General features: G+C 39.2%; 1 protein-coding gene across 4 annotated transcripts in view; it reads left to right on the top strand.

The window, feature by feature from the left end:
- Positions 1–16,436, top strand: part of REV1 (REV1 DNA directed polymerase) — an 81,470-nt gene that overhangs the window by 10,924 nt on the left and 54,110 nt on the right. For 2 of the 4 annotated variants that reach the window (XM_068564992.1, XM_068564991.1), the window contains exons 2-3: positions 10,825–10,885; positions 12,226–12,352. The exons of 1 other annotated variant lie outside the window; for it this stretch is intronic. In XM_068564992.1, coding sequence (XP_068421093.1) covers positions 10,835–10,885; positions 12,226–12,352 — 178 coding nt within the window. In that variant the 5' untranslated portion in view covers positions 10,825–10,834. Of the gene's footprint in view, positions 1–10,824; positions 10,886–10,911; positions 10,929–12,225; positions 12,353–16,436 lie in introns of those variants that run through there. One more of the 4 variants, XM_068564994.1, reaches the window with a different exon arrangement.

The following is a 16,436-nucleotide window of genomic DNA, read 5'->3' as shown; positions in this document are numbered from 1 at the left end:
AAAATGGATAGATATATAGAATCATACATTTAAAAAACTGCAAGAGACTAGAGTTTGTCAGGTCCACCTCTGTACACAAATGAAAGAACTAATAAGGTCTGACTGCTTAAAAGGTCAGTTAAAGCTGGTAGTGTCTCTGGGTCTCTACTTCTCATGAATATGGACATGTACAGTTGGGGTCTAGATGCAAGCTGTTTGTTGGACCTGGTTTCCTCCTTAGTCCTTCTGTCACATGTATGGCAGCTACTGTTTCTGACCCAGACAGGTGCTAGGGTCGAAGCATCTGTTTTGTTGAATTGTATTAGGCTAGTTCAATTCAGTAGGAGTGTTCTTTTCAGAAGTTTATTATACTGATAGCATTGTTCGTTTCTCCACTGAAGATTTGGAGACATAGGTTTGTACAAGATAAGTGTGATTTTGTACCACAAACCGGCCGTGCTGCCTTATCAGATATTTTATCTTAGCTCTTCTGTGTGCAAAATAGCTAGTATTTGGCCTGCCTACTCCATGGATGTGTTGTCAAGATAAATAGGATATGTAAGGACCCCTTGGAAAAATAAAAGCACTATGGAAATGTAAGATATAGTGGTGTGTTGAAATTTTTAAAATTTAAATGTTAAAAATTTAAGGAGTACTGAAAAAAAGGAAATGTAAAGTGTCAGTCAACAGGTGAACTTTTTAAAAGAAGGTGGGAATATGGTAATTTTCCCTTCCCTTTTCTGTTTCCTGTATTTTCTCAGTTTTCTGCGGTAAACATACAGTGCTTTTATAAATCGAGAAGGAAAAACTATTTTTGAAAAGGAACACTTAGCAAGACTGAATACTGAAAACACGACAAAGCAGTGTATAAACACAAATCATAAATTTGGAGGATAATAGAGAATGCCTCAAGAAAAGATAGATCAGACTCAGTTCTAGAAAAGGCTTATGTACCCACACATATAAGTTGTTGTTTAGAGACTGCTGTGTATATTGTAGCCCCTTTTATTTGGTGGGTTAAAGTTCTTTGAAGTCTGTGTTTGTTTGGTGTTGATCAAAATGGTATTATATAGTACAGGAATTGTTTAACTGTGCATAAAAAAATTGGTAGTAGGAAAATGCTTCAGTATACTGAAGGTGAAGAGACCAGGTTAAAAAAAAATTTTTTTAAGGGTTCTACTAGACTAGGAATACTATTTGGTCTAAATATCTTGACATTTTATTTTTATATGTTTTTCAAAGGTATTTTAAATACATGAAATACATGCTGTATTACGATATAAACTGTCAGAGCGGTTTAGAATTTCTAAAAGCCAGTATATGGTGAAGACAAAAGATTGTTACAAAGGCATAATAATGCCCTTTACACAGGTGTCTGACTGTTGTTTTTAATACCTTGGTGAAAGTCTCTTCAAAGTCAAAACCTGACTAGTATGTAGGTGGGTCTAGAAGAAGGTTCTGCTTCCCTGGGTTTTGAAATTCAAGAATCTCCATTGTGCTCTAATAACTTCAGTGGTCTGAGAACTATAGCCTTAGACAATGATGGTCTCTAAGGTTGAACCAAAACAAAACCTCAAAACAGCTGTTTATCTGGTGTTGAAGCCTTTAGCATTTAAGGACAGATGAGAGCCCAGTGGAGCAGCTTTGTTAAACTTTGTCAGTGACTGTGTCCTAGCACTTCGTTTACTTTGTCAGTCACTCGTGAGGACGATACTTGGCCCTAGTAAATCAGTTTTGCGCATGGCCTCCCACTGCCCTCCCCAGGAAAAAATCCGAGATGTGCTATACAAGTGTCCTGGAGAAGAACAGCCTCCTTCTGAGCTTTGTGTCGTAAGTGGACATCCCGGTTACCCCCTTCCTTGCAGCTGGCCAGTCCCTGTGAACCCAGTTGCCAGTGTCAGAGTCCTTTTTTTAAACTTTCTTTGCTTGTTTTTAAAAACATATTTTAAAAAGTTTTAATTGTGGTAAAATACATATAACATACAGTTTACCATCTTGACCATTTTTAAGTGTGCCACTCAGTGGCATTAAGTACGTTCACATTGTTGTGTAACCAGCCCCACCATCTGTCTTCCCAGAATGCTTTTCACCTTGCATAACTGAAACTGTACCCATTAAACAGTAGCTCCCTGTCCTCCCAGCCCCTGACAGCCACCATTCTGCTTTCTGTCTCTATGAATCTGACCACTCTAGATACCTTGTATAGGTGGAATAATATGGCATTTGTCTTTTTGTGACTGGCTTATTTCACTTAGCATAATGCCCTCAAGGTCCATCCATGTTGCAGCATTTGTTGGAATTACCTTCCTTTTTTTTTTTTTTTTTTTTGAATTTTTGAATTTTATTTTATTTATTTTTTTAATACTACCTTCCTTTTTAAGGCTGAATAATGTTCCACTTTATGTATATACCACACTTTGTCTATCCATTCATCCATCAGTGGACACTTGGGTTGCTTCTATCTTTTGGCATTTGAGAATAATGCTGCTGTGAACATGGGTGTACAAATATCCTGAGACCTTGCTTTCAAGCCTTTTGGGTATGTACCCAGAAGTGAAATTGCTGGATCATATGGCAGTGCTATTTCTAATTTTTTGAGGAACCACCATAGCATTTTCCATAATGGCTACACCATTTTACATTCCCACCAACAGTGCACAAGAGTTCCAGTTTTTTTACATGCACGTTAACACTTATTTTCTGTTTTTTTTTTTTTTTTTTGATTGTAGCCATCCTAATGGGTATGAGATGGTATCTCATTGTGCTTTCAGTTTGCATTTCTCTGATGGTTAGTGATGTTAAGCATCTTTTCATATGCTTAATGGCCATTTGTACATTTTCTTTAAAGAGATGTCTATTTAAATTTTTTGTCCATTTTTTAATCAGTATATATTTTATTGTTAAGCTGTAGCACTTCTTTATATATTCTGGATATTAGTCCCTTTTCAGGTAGATGTTTTAAAATATTTTCTCTCATTCTGTGAGTTGCCTTTTGCTCAGTTGATTGTGCCTTCTTGAGGCACATTTTAAAATTTTGGTATAGTCCAATTTATTTTTTTCTTTTGTTGCCTGTGCTTTGGTGTCATCCAAGAAATCATTGCCAAATCCAATGTCATGAAGCTTTCTCCTGTGTTTTCTTCTAAGAGCTTCATAGTTTTAGGTCTTACATTTAGGTCTTTGATCCGTTTTCAGTTAATTTTTGTATATGGTGTACGATAAGGGTCCAACTTTATTCTTTTGCCTGTGGATATCCAGTTTTCCCAACTTCATTTGTCAAAAAGACGGTGCTTTCCCCCATTGAATGGTCCTAGAGAAGTCCTTTTAAATACACAGGTCCCTGGGATGGGTCATACCTTAAGCCAGTTAGTAAGCAGTTTCTTAATTGTTAGCAGAGAATTGACAGCTAACTAAGGTAGAGAAGGAGTCCCTGAAGAAGGAAAAAAGAGGTGTTGAGCAGTGATGTGGTGGGAGCTGCAAGTAAACTTGCTGTATTGTGGCCTTGCCTGGTGATGGTCTGCGTGGCTGCGCACTGATTTCTCTGCATTTGTGTCGCATTCGTGGATGAGTGTGCTACCATGATACGCACATTCATTCTTCCAGTGTGTATTCATTTCTGTATTCCAGTTCATTCAGCAACTATTTCTTTTTTTTCCTCATAATTTTTTTTCTTGTTTACTTGTATTTTTTTTAACATTTTGAAGAGTGTGGCCCATTTTATTTATTTATTTATTTTTTAACATCTTTGTTGGAGTATAATCGCTTTACAATGGTGTGTTAGTTTCTGCTTTATAACAAAGTGAATCAGCTATACATATACATACATCCCCATATCTCCTCCCTCTTGCGTCTCCCTCCCTCCCACCCTCCCTATCCCACCCGTCTAGGTGGTCACAAAGCACCGAGCTGATCTCCCTGTGCTATGCGGCTGCTTCCCACTAGCTATCTATTTTACGTTTGGTAGTGTATATATGTCCATGCCACTCTCTCACTTCATCCCAGCTTCCCCTTCCCCATCCCCGTGTCCTCAAGTCCATTCTCTACATCTGCGTCTTTATTCCTGTCCTGCTCCTAGGTTCTTCAGAAACTTTTTTTTTTTTTTTAGATTCCATATATAGGTGTTTGCATACGGTATTTGTTTTTCTCTTTCTGACTTACTTCACTCTGTATGACAGACTCTAGGTCCACCCACCTCACTACAAATAATTCAATTTCGTTTCTTTTTATGGCTGAGTGATATTCCATTGTATATATGTGCTGCATCTTCTTTATCCATTCATCTGTCGATGGACACTTAGGTTGCTTCCATGTCCTGGCTATTGTAAATAGAGCTGCAATGAACATTGGGGTGCATGTATCTTTTTGAATTATGGTTTTCTCAGGGTATATGCCCAGGAGTGCGATTGCTGGGTCACATGGTAGTTCTATTTTCAGTTTTTTAAGGAACCTCCATACTGTTCTCCATAGTGGCTGTATCAATTTACATTCCCACCAACAGTCAGCAACTAGTTCTTAAGTAACTGTTAAATGAAGATAAGATAAACCCATACATGTACATATGGCTAGATGAATGAGACTGAATAAAAGCCTCTGTTTCATTACTGAATTAGTAGTCAATATACTTGAGAGTTATGAATATGAAAGCAACAGATTAACACTGGCGAATATGTATTTGGGCATTTTTGTGTATGTAGTGGGAATTTTTCTGCTGTGTGGTGAACTGTTTAGAACCTTACAGTGTTAATAATTCTATAACAAATAGATAAATAGCACTTTTGCATGAAAATGATTTCTCTTGGTGACTAGTATCATTCTGTGGGGAGATATTAAAATCCACCAGTAATCATAGTACAGAAGACAGAATGAAGTTCTTTTTAGTGGGATTTGACTAGCCTCTTAGGATGCACATTGGAAGTCCAGAGTGAACTGGTGACAGCGCGCGCCAGCAGATATGAAATTGAGTTGGGGGAAAGTGTGCATCAGTAATTTCCATATAGTTTTTAGTAAGCAGGATCTTCCTGACACTCTTCATAGCGTTTTGAACATGGCTGTGGAAAGCATGAGAGAGTCAGGAAATCTTTTGCATTGTGGGCACCCAGGGCCCCTGGGCTCACAGGGCTGCTCTCCTGTTTGCCTTGCACTTGCCTCCTCTGGCAGCTGCTGTTCTGTGTAGACATGGGGGGCGGGGTGGGACTGCACTGATGCCTCTCATGTGGTGTCTTTCTAATTTCATTACTTGAGGCCTAATAGGTGCATTTAGCTTAGAACCTTTCAAGGGCTGGGACATATCCAGCCCATTTTGTAGAGTCACATATAGGAACAGAGAACAGAGCCGAAGTCTTTAGACTTAGTTTTGGTTTCAATCTTTTTTTTTTTTTAATTAATTAATTTATGGCTGCATCGGGTCTTAGTTGCAGCACACAGCATCTTTAGTTGCAGCGCGCAGGCTCTTTGTTGCCGTGCGCGGGCTCCAGAGCGCGTGGGCTCAGTAGTTGCGTTGCACGGCGTCTCTAGTTGCCCCACGGCATGTGGGATCTTAGTTCCCTGACCAGGGATCGAACCGGCGTCCCGTGCATTGCAAGATGATTCTTAACCACTGGACTGCCTGGGAAGTCCCTCAGTCTATTTCAATTTGAGCTTTTTCTTTTAAGACTATCTTAATCAGACCCCAAGTAATCTGAAACTTATAAAAGCAGGGTTGCTAAAGTTGCAGTGGGTTTAGGGAGTGGAACCGTCCCTGCTTGCTGTTTTTACCCCCAACTCTTGTTTCCTCCCGCACATCCACCCTGACTACAGTTCACGGCCCCGTGGGATTCCGAGGAGCACTAACGAGACTTTGTTTTATAGCTGAGGAGTCCAGGGTGCTGTTGGACTCATCCAAGATCATGTAGCCAAGCAGCGTGGTTGGGCTGGCATTAGAGCCCAGGTCTTGAGTCACTGAATCTATTGTGTTGTAGACCACAGATAGCTTATTTAATAAAATAACAAGGTTTGTATTTTATAGTCTTCAAAGGGTTTCCACATAGGCGGTCTCATTTGATTTTCACTCTGTGGCCTAGCAGGGTAGATTAGTATAATAGTAGCTAATGTTTATTCAGGGACTACCCTAAATGCTAGGAATCAGGGTACTTTTGCATACATGAATTCATTCTTTATCCATTTTTTTAAACTAATTTTTTAAAACCCAGAAATTGGCTTCTACATTAATGCTTGGGTAAGACGAGGTTAGTAGGTTATTTTAGGTTGTGAATTACAGTCTCTGAAATGTTTATCACTTTCCTCAAGGCCATCATGCACTGTGGAACTAGACTGGGAACCCAGTCTGCAAGAGTTTCATCTGAAAACTAGAAGGCAATTTTTATTTGCAAGTCTGGCTTGATAATTGGATGGCTTGTTGTTAAAGGGCATTCTCTTCTTTGTGAGCAGGGTTAGTCAAGAGGATACATTGTAATTCAGAACGTTGTGTAGGGTTAGGGTTACAACCCTAACCCTAACTGAACTACCTAGCATCTGCTGTTGGACAGAAGAAAGTTACACAACTGATCTCATCCAACAATGACAGGGCTGATTAATTGCTACTCCTAATATTCAGCGAAGACCAGTTTTACAGTTAGGTTTTTACCCCTAATCCATTGTCATAGGCCATCTTAATCTATATATAGATTATTTAAATGAATTTGATAGGACAGGCTGCCTTAAATCTCTGGGATACATTTTTTTAAAAAGTATAAATAAATAAATAAATAAAACATGTAGAACATCAAAGTTGTTACATAATCAAATTTCTGAAATTGAAGTACATTACTGAAGTATGTGAATATAGTAGTTTTCATTTTTTATGTTTAGTTTCTGAAAATAGTTCTTCAGTGTGTCTTGTGTAGAGCACCAAGGGGAACTCTAGTAATCAACTACCCAAACGTCTGATACTGAGAGACCCGGATAAGATAGTAATTGAGACTCAGAGAGATGGAGATTTACCAGAGATCAGTGAAGCCAGTTAGAGGCAGAGCCTGGATTAGAAATAAGTCCCTCACCCCTAGTCTTTTATTCATAATCTTTTGATTCACGTATGCTGTGTATTATGCTACAAACAATAACAGATTGATTGTCATTGTAGTTTTATTCAGTCCGTTTTTAACATTGATTTATCCAGATATTTATTGTTTTCCTTGTGGGTTTTTTTCTGTGTTTTTGATCGTTCATCCAAGAGAATTTTCCTTCTATCTAAGGGATATCCTTTAGAATTTCCTTTAGACAAGTTTGCTGGTGGCATTAACCTCTTTTTATTTGCCTGGAAGTGCCTTTATTTCATCTTTCTTGACTGAATATTTCTCTGGGTTTAGAATTCTAAGTTAGTAATCATCTTCTTTCAGCACTGTTGTCTTCTGGCTCTGTTGTTTCTGTTGAAAAGACAGCTGTCTGTTTAGTTGCTGCTCCTTTGAGTATTTTGAATGGAATCTCTGATTTTCCTACCCATGGCAGCTTTTAAGATTTTTTTTTCTGTCTTCAGTTTTTCATAGTTTTACTATTATATGTCTAGATATAGATTCTGTTTTTTCCTGTTTGGGGCTCATTGGGCTTCTTGAATTTGTGGCTCGATATCTTTAATCAGTTTTAGACTGTTTTAGTCATTATTTCTTTAAATATAACTTCTATTTTTCTTCTTTTTCCCTCCAATTTATTTAAATTAGACTTTCTCGAGTATCCCCTGTGTCTCTTCTCCTCCCATCCATATTCTCCATCCTTTTGTGCTTTATCTGGACATTTTCTTCTGACTTATTCCAGTTATGCTTTTATTTGGTTTTATCTATTTATTAAGTTCTTAATTTCTAATATTGTATCTTTCAATTCTAGAGTTACCGTTTAGTTACTTCTAATATTTTCCAGTTCTTTACTGATATTCTGAAATTTGTCTTTTCCCTCTTTGAGCAGGGTAAGCTTGATTAATGTAAAGTCTACCTTAAATTCTGTATCTGGAGTCTCTGTAGGTCTGTTTGTTGGTTTTTTTTTTTCTTCTGTTGGTTCATGTGATCATTTCTTTGTGTGCCTGGTGATTTTTATTTGTGTACCAGATACTATATTTGCAAACTCATTTGTAGAAATATATGAAGTTTAGGAAGTTGTCTCATCCTCAGAGGATCCACATTTCCTTCTGCCAGGTGCTGTGGGGCACTCATGGGGCAGCCTGGGGTCACCTGCATCTGCTTTCGGAGACTGAGATGACCTGGGGCAGGATACTCTGGTTGGCCTGCCTCCAGTTTACTCTGATCCTGGGGTCCTACGCCCAGCTGTGAGAGCTCTGTCCTAGGAAGAGAGCCCTAGCTGTTGTTGCCTTAGCTCTGTGTTTGTTCTCAGCCACTCCTTGAGAATTGCCAGATGCCTCAGAGGGAAAGGGTCTCCCAGTTAGGGGAGGTGATGTGAGGTGGCAGGTCTCCTCTGTCATCTGCTGAATCTTGGCTCAGTGATTTTTCATTATTTGCTAGGCCTTCTGTGTCTTGAGGCAGTTTTTTAAAACTATGTTTTGTCTGGCTTTCCTCCTCCTCAGTGGGAGGGTAGGTCCAAATTACCTAGTTCACTGTTTGTTATGGGATTTTCTCAAAAGTAGAATTTGAATGTGTAAAATGAAATATGTTTATTTCTTTTTTCCTTTTCTTGATGTTAATTGAATCCTGGACCAATAGGAGTTTGCTGTACATAGGTCAAATTATATTCTTTGAAATTTGATGAAATTACATCTTCAGTCCTTCATTCCTTTCACTTTTCAAAACTTTAAACATTTGTCTGGGATAGCTGTTTTACTTTGGAATGGGGGAAGGACCTTTAAAACTTTTTTTAAAAAATGATTTTGTTTCATAGTGGTTTACACTCATTAAACTATCGATAAAGATTTTCATATTGGCCTTTTGCAACAGGTACCTGGTAGATCTTAAATAAATGAGGCTTTTAAGTAGATGGCCAGATGAATTAAACTTTTTAAATGTATTTTGTTCTTTAATTTATGTTCATTTAGCAGATTAATAGTTGCAGATAATTTTTGTGAGTATGCATTCTTTTTTTTTTTAAGTTCTTTTTTTTTTATAAATTTATTTTATTTTTGGCTGTGTTGGGTCTTCGTTTCTGTGCGAGGCCTTTCTCTAGTTGCGGCGAGCGGGGGCCACTCTTCATCGCGGTGCGCGGGCCTCTCACTATCGCGGCCTCTCTTGTTGCGGAGCACAGGCTCCAGACGCGCAGGCTCAGTAGTTCTGGCTCACGGGCCCACTTGCTCCGTGGCATGTGGGATCTTCCCAGACCAGGGCTCGAACCCGTGTCCCCTGCATTGGCAGGCAGATTCTCAACCACTGTGCCACCAGGGAAGCCCCTGTGAGTATGCATTCTTAATGTACAGTGGCCAGAACTCCCACACTCTTTACTTGTAAGAGCAGATGTGTGGAGTCAGAGTTTATATGAAGTCAAGAACTGTGTGTTAACACATTTCCCAGACTCCTTTAAGATAAGGGAGAAAAGTCTTGAGGGACTGGACAAAGTGAGCCTCTTGAAATCAGAAGAAGTATTGAACAGCACTGATGGCAGTCCCGTGACTCAGGGTGAACACATTGGGTGGCCATGCCCTTACCTTCGTCAAACTTAAAAAGGCAAAACAAAGCAAAGCAGCCCTTCTCTCCTCCAGCATCCACAGCGCCTGATCAGGGTTAATCACTTTGCCTCCTGCTCTCAACCCTTTCCACCTGCCCCTTGTCTCTCTGTTGGACTCAACTCTGACTCTCTCTGCATGATCTTTCAGTCACCTATTAAGAGTAGACAGTAAAAAATTCATAATTAATATAAAGTCAGCAAGGAGAAATTATAAATCCTGTATATACTAAGAATAGAAATATTTGAAAGAAAATATCTGCTGATGTGTGTGGATGAAGTGTGGCTATCTTAAGGTGTTATTCAATAAAAGATTTTTTTAAAGCGTATCAAAGCCAGTTTATCTTGGATGATGTATAAGGCTTCTCCAGTGGTGTATGGTAACCCTTTGATATTAACCTATATAATTACTAGAAGAAAAATACTTAAATGGAGATCATATTAATTTTGTGAAGAATAATGCAGTCATGTCCCAATATGTAGCCATTTGGGTTAGAAGAATTTGACTTTACAAGGAATTTCATATAATGCCTGCTTTGATTTATACCTTGCTCACCACTAAGCGAGCTGACACTTGAGATGAGCCATTTTGGTGTCTTCATGGTATATAGTTGGTCATGTGTTGCCTTAAGGAGAATGCCATATTTACTAATTTATCATTGGTGATAGTCTTTCTGCGTCATGTCCCCTAGTTGCTTTGATTGACTTCTTTTAGGATCTTTGCATGATAGATGAATTACACTATGACTGTACTCTTAAGTGTGCAGTATGTAATAACAAAGACAGAATTTAAGAACCATATTATAGGGCAGTGCATGAAGGAAAATGTTTTCTTAGGTTCCATTAACACTAATTAATGTTAACAAGTAAGCACAGTATGTTAGTTGGATTTGGTGATGTTTTATGTAGGAAGGTGTTAGGATTGATGCTCAGAAATGCATAAAAGTTTTTCCTGTTAAAATTAAAATTTAAAATAGTTATAATTAAAACCTGATACTTACCTACCTGTAAGGAGTTTTGGGGGGAACAAATTTCACTTTTGAAGCCAGAGAATGATATGCTTTGGAAAAAGTTTCCTCAGTATGATATTTTGAACTTTTATGAATTGAACATTTGAATTTATTTTAATTTCTCATTTTTCTTGATATTGAAATAAGATATCAATTAGTAGTACCTTTTGTTGTGAAATTGATGTATTTCTTTCTTCCCCTAATACAGAAGCTCCACCATGAGACGAGGTGGATGGAGGAAGCGAGCTGAGGATGACTGGGAAAAATGGGTGTGTTTTAAAAGAATAAAAACAATTACATTGAACTGTCTAGGTAGTTTTCATTCTTCTTTTAGTTTATAATGTGGTGGAAGGCGTTTTCTAAATTGTAAATCACTTTAGACACCAACTCTTTGTGTTTTCACAATGTATTGAAAGCTTAAACTTTGAGAAATTTTGTCCTGAGGCAGTAAATGTTCTGGTGCACAGAATTTATTGTATGATAACTTTATTGCAACATTGCTAATAATACTGAAAAACAGTAAAACGTAGATATCCAGTAATAGGGGATTATCTCTCTGCCGCGGAACAGTATACACCCATCATTTAGCTGTATACTTCTTAACCTGGCAAGACGGCCTTAACCGAAAGGGTGTATTATAAAGGACTGTTACTACATATGATCCTATTTGTGTAAAACCTCTGTGTTCTGAGACACAGAAATAACTTTGAAAGTAAGATCCCAAAATGTTAGCAATGAATTGGGATCACAGCTAATTTAAATTTTCTTAAAAAAGTTTTTGACAGCATGTAGTATTTGAATAATCAAAAACAAGTCATTTCCATTTTGGAAAAAAATATATACCACTTCTAGACACCTACAGCTTTATTTTAAAGACCTTATTGATAAAGTAAAATTGATAGAGTCTTGATCGATTAACCTTAATTATTTCGATGTTCAGGAAAGGTGTGGCTGAATTCATAGAGTTGTAAAGGTCTTTAGCAAAAATAATAATGTTTCTATTTCTTCTTGAGGTTGGTGTTATGAATATTAGTAGTACTACCAAATAGATTGATTAGATCCAGAGTTTAGCCGCTGAATCATTTATTGTATTCTTATCTACATGTATGGACGACTTTACTGGTTTGTCAAACTGCTTCATTTTACTTGAGTTTATTAACATTAAGCTTCCCATACACAGAAGATAGTAGAAGCCAGTCAAAATATATTCTTACTGACCACTTGTCAAATTTTTCATTGATTTAAGCTTTGGTATAACTTTTGCTTGATTTTGTAGATAAGAACAATATTTTGTGGCATTACACTTACTGACCTTGACTTACCTTTTCCCTCTTTTAACGTAACTAACTTTTACCATTGTAACCATGTGATAGAATTATTAAACATTGAGTTGACAGAGGGAAAAGTCTCCCTTGACCTGCCTGTTCTGTTGCCTTGCATCATGGTTCATGCTTACCGTCATCTCTTATGTCATCCTTATACCTTGGTTACTGGCACAGAATAAGGACTTTTTATTATTAATTTTTAAATATAAATCTCTTTCTAAAAAGGGGAGGGTGGGAAGAAAAATAGAACTTTTGTGATCAGTTTACCTTTTCTTTAATTCTAGGGTGGGTACGTGGCTGCCAAGGTCCAGAAATTGGAGCAACAGTTTCGATCAGATGCTGCTGTGCAGAAGGGTGGAGCGTCATCTGCAATCTTCAGTGGAGTCGCCATCTATGTTAATGGATATACAGGTTGAGTGCCTTTTAGTTTTTAGGTGCCCCGTTTTGGCATGTAGTTTTATTAGCGTGGGGAGCGATGTGTTTTAGATTCTGTTTTTAATTATTTATCTTGTATATAAAAAAGGTGAAGGTAAAACCCTCTGCTTAGATACCATCCTCCTTCAGCTTTCCTTTCCCTCCTCCTGTGCCTGCCACTGCCTTACTTTAAATTTTTCCAAAGCACATAGTTCCTTAAAGTCAGGTGAGGTTTGGAATGGAAAATTATGATCCTCCTGCTGAAACAACTCATCACACATGTGGGGCTTGTAAACTGGGGGCTTCAGTAGAGGGGCATCTGCTAGGGCCGCTTCATTGGCGAATCTTCACCTGTAATTACCCGGAGGTCCTTTTGGGCTGGTGGAGGAGGGGGTGGACTGTGTGTGCCAGATTTCCCAGACTCTTGCTAGGGAAGGGTGCAGACCCAGCCGCCGGCGTCCTGGTGGCCAGGAGGGAAGGAGAGGGCCAGGAATCTCACCGTTCAGGGAGTAGAGTGCCGTGTAACCTCCCTGCTGTGTTCTTTGCTCCTCTCCATCCCTTCTCGCCTCCTGCTGGGCCTGTTGTCATCGAGTCCAGTGTCTGGAAGGGACAGGATAGTTTTTCACTGTGAGTTGGAGAGGAGTTCTGGAATTCTAATTCACAGTTTCAGCCGTGGGCTTCCTGTTTTACATCCTGTTCACAAACCCACTCTTGGAGGTGCCCGGTGCCTCTGTTTTCATGAGTTTCTCTTGGTTTCACTGGCACCAAGCAGTGTCTTCTGGGTCTCCACACAGCCAGCCCGTCTTGCAGATCTTACCTTTCTCTGATCTGCCCCGTCAGTTATCACTTGTCTGTTGGCTGTCAGATTTTACTGCCAAAGTTTTCTTTTTATTCTCTTGAGGATTCCTCTCCTCTTAAGATCATCTTCTTGTGATTTTTGAGGTGAATGGCTATAAATATTTGTGTTGGTCGGTTACGTTTTTTCCTCCCCGCTTCTCAGTCAGCTGATACCCGCTCGTTTTTAGGGTCTCCGTTTAGCACTCCCCCTCGGGTGTCTGATTGTCTTGCTACCGGCGGGGGTGACTTCTCAAGGTTCTGTGGGGCTTCGGCTCCTTGTATTTATTCACATCTTGGCATTTATTAGATCTTATTGTAGTTGCCTGTTTACTAGACAAGGGCAAGAGCTTCATTTCCACATGTTCATTACCATTGTGTCCTTGGTGCCTCTACAGTGATGGGTATAACCACTCAGGGGGTACTTGTTGATTAAAGTTAAGTTTTAATTTAGCTGATACAGTCGCCTGGTTGAGTTTTAGGAGGCGTGATCGACAATTTAGTCTAAGAATGTTATCTCAAAACGAATGATGGTGCGACTTTGGGAAAACTCACATGCACCTTTTCTACTTAGGCATCTTAGAACGTTCAAGCTCCACAGACCTTCCTGAGATGCATTATAAAAGATTAAAGATGTTAACTAAAAAGAAATAAACATTGCTCGTTACATCAGCAAGTTTTGGAAGTCCCCAATTTACAAGGGCACCCTTATTTACGTAAGAGGAAGACAAAAAGATTCTCTGTGTGAGGGAGAAAAAAATGAATATTGTAGTAATCATTACCGTGGTTGAGAATCTGGAATTCTAATTTACTTTCATCACTAATTTTTATGTGACTGTAAGACATTTTCTCTTTTGGACCTATTATCGTCCCTATCCTTTTCTTTAAGATAGAGATAATATTAATTTTTATTCTTGTTATTGTTAGGATTACATTATAATTCTTTAAGTAAAGTTCCTTTATGTTGAATTTCATAAGGACATGCAAGTTGTGGTGATACAATTTTTTAGAAAAATTTTCACTTTTTGTGACTACTTTTGAAGGTTTATAGATAAAACAGAATCTAACAGTCTCTGTGATAAATCAGCAAGAAAAGAACAGTGCTTTAGATGCAGTGAGACAAGTAGGGAATACTGTGTTGTTGTTGGTTCTTAATCTTGCTCCTCATAGACTTTAACTGATGTTCCAAGTTTTCTTAATTCCTTTAAAGCTCCTAGTTCTGCCATCTGAACTTCTCTGTGGTAACCCACATCCCTTCCAACACAGTTAGCTTTGAACTTGAGTTTAGAGATAAGATTCCCCCATTTCTGGATACTCTGCCTCCGTTAACCCATTCTCTCATCTCTCTTTTTCTCCCAAACAGCATCTTTTCCTTTCGAAGGTTAATAACTTCTTTGCCTTCCATCTCATTTTTTTAATTAAAAAAAAATTTGACTGTAGAATCACATGCAGAAAAAATAGAGACCATGAACCTTTGCCCAGTTTCCCCCAGTGTAACATCTTACAGAGCGGGGGTCCCCAAATTCCGGGGCCCCAGACCGATACCCGTCCGCAGCCTGTTAGGAACCGGGCCGCACAGCAGGAGGTGAGCGGCCGGTGTGCGAGCGAAGCTACGTCTGCCGCTCCCCATCTCTCGCGTTACCGCCTGGACCACCCCCCAGCCCCCCCCACCCCCCCCCCCCCACCCCTCCGGGGAAAAACTGTCTTCCACAAACCGGTCCCTGGTGCCAGAAAGGTTGGGGACCACCGCTCTAGAAGATGGTGCTGTGTCAACCAGGAAACCGACATTGATACGGTCAAGACACAACGTTTTCACACAAGATCCTTCCTGCCTCCCTTGTGGAGCCATACCGACTCCCCTTCGCTCTCAGCCTGGCAGCTACTAGTCTGGCCTCCATTCCTGTACTTTTTTCATTTCAAGAATGTTACATACATAGAACATATAGTATATAACTTCCTGGGATTGGCTTTTTTACTCAGTATAATACGCTGGAGAGTCATCCAAGTTGTTGTGTGCATCAGTAGTTTTTTCCTTTTTATCCCACGGTATGGGTGTTCCACAGTTGAACCATTCACCCATTTAAGAACTTCTGGGCTATTTCCTCTTTTTGGCTCTGAACCCTTGTGTACAGGTTTTTTTTTTTTTTTTTAAAGATTTATTTTATTGATTAATTGATTGATTGATTGATTGCTATGTTGGGTCTTCGTTTCTGTGCTAGGGCTTTCTCTAGTTGCGGCAAGTGGGGGCCACTCTTCATCACGGTGCGCGGGCCTCCCACTACCGTGGCCTCTCTTGTTGCGGAGCACAGGCTCCAGACGCGCAAGCTCAGTAGTTGTGGCTCACGGGCTCAGTCGCTCCGCGGCATGTGGGATCTTCCCAGACCAGGGCTCGAACCCGCGTCCCCTGCATTAGCAGGCAGACTCTCAACCACTGCGCCACCAGGGAAGCCCCTTGTGTACAGGTTTTTGTGTGAACATAAAGAGTGCGATTGCTGGGTTATATAGTAGTTGGCATGTTTCGTTTTTTTCTAAGAAACTGCAAAACTGTTTCCCAAGTGGCTGTATTACTTACATTCCCACTAGCAATTTATGAGTGATCCAGTTTCTGTGTCCTTGCCCGCATTTAGTGATTTTTATTTTAAAAATTTAATAGGTATGTAGTAATATCGGTTTTAATTTGTATTCCAGTTGCTCCACATCCTCACCAGCATTTTGTACAGACAGGTTGGTTTTTTTGTTTGTTTTAATTTCGGTATTCTAATACATGTGTAGTGGTATCTCGTGGTGGTTTTAATTTGCATTTGCCTGATGGCTAAAGATGTTGAACATCCTTTCCTGTATTTATCTGCCACCTGTAGATCCTCTTCAGTGAAACGTCTGTACATGTCCTTTGCCTGTTTTCCAGTTGGATTGTTTGGTTTTTTACTGTTGAATTTCGAGAGTTCTTTGTATAATTCTAGATACTACTCCTTGTCAGATATGTGGTTTGCAAATATTATCTCCCAGTCTGTGGTTTGTCTTTCACCCTCTTCACATGGTCTTTTGCAGAACAAAAGTTTTTAATTTTGTTGGGGTCCAGTTTATCAATCTTTCCTTTTATGGATTGTGCTTTCAAGTCAAAAGTCTTTGCTTAGTACTAGATCCCAAAGATTTTCTCCTATTTTTTTCTAAAAATTTCATAAGTTTATGTTTAATATGTAAGTTCATGGTCCATTTGAATATTTTTGTTTGTTTGTGGCCTGTGGAT

Source organism: Eschrichtius robustus, chromosome 15, assembly GCF_028021215.1.
Source record: "Eschrichtius robustus isolate mEscRob2 chromosome 15, mEscRob2.pri, whole genome shotgun sequence".
Classification (NCBI taxonomy): Eukaryota; Metazoa; Chordata; class Mammalia; order Artiodactyla; family Eschrichtiidae; genus Eschrichtius; species Eschrichtius robustus.
This window is presented reverse-complemented; position numbering and strand designations above follow the sequence as displayed.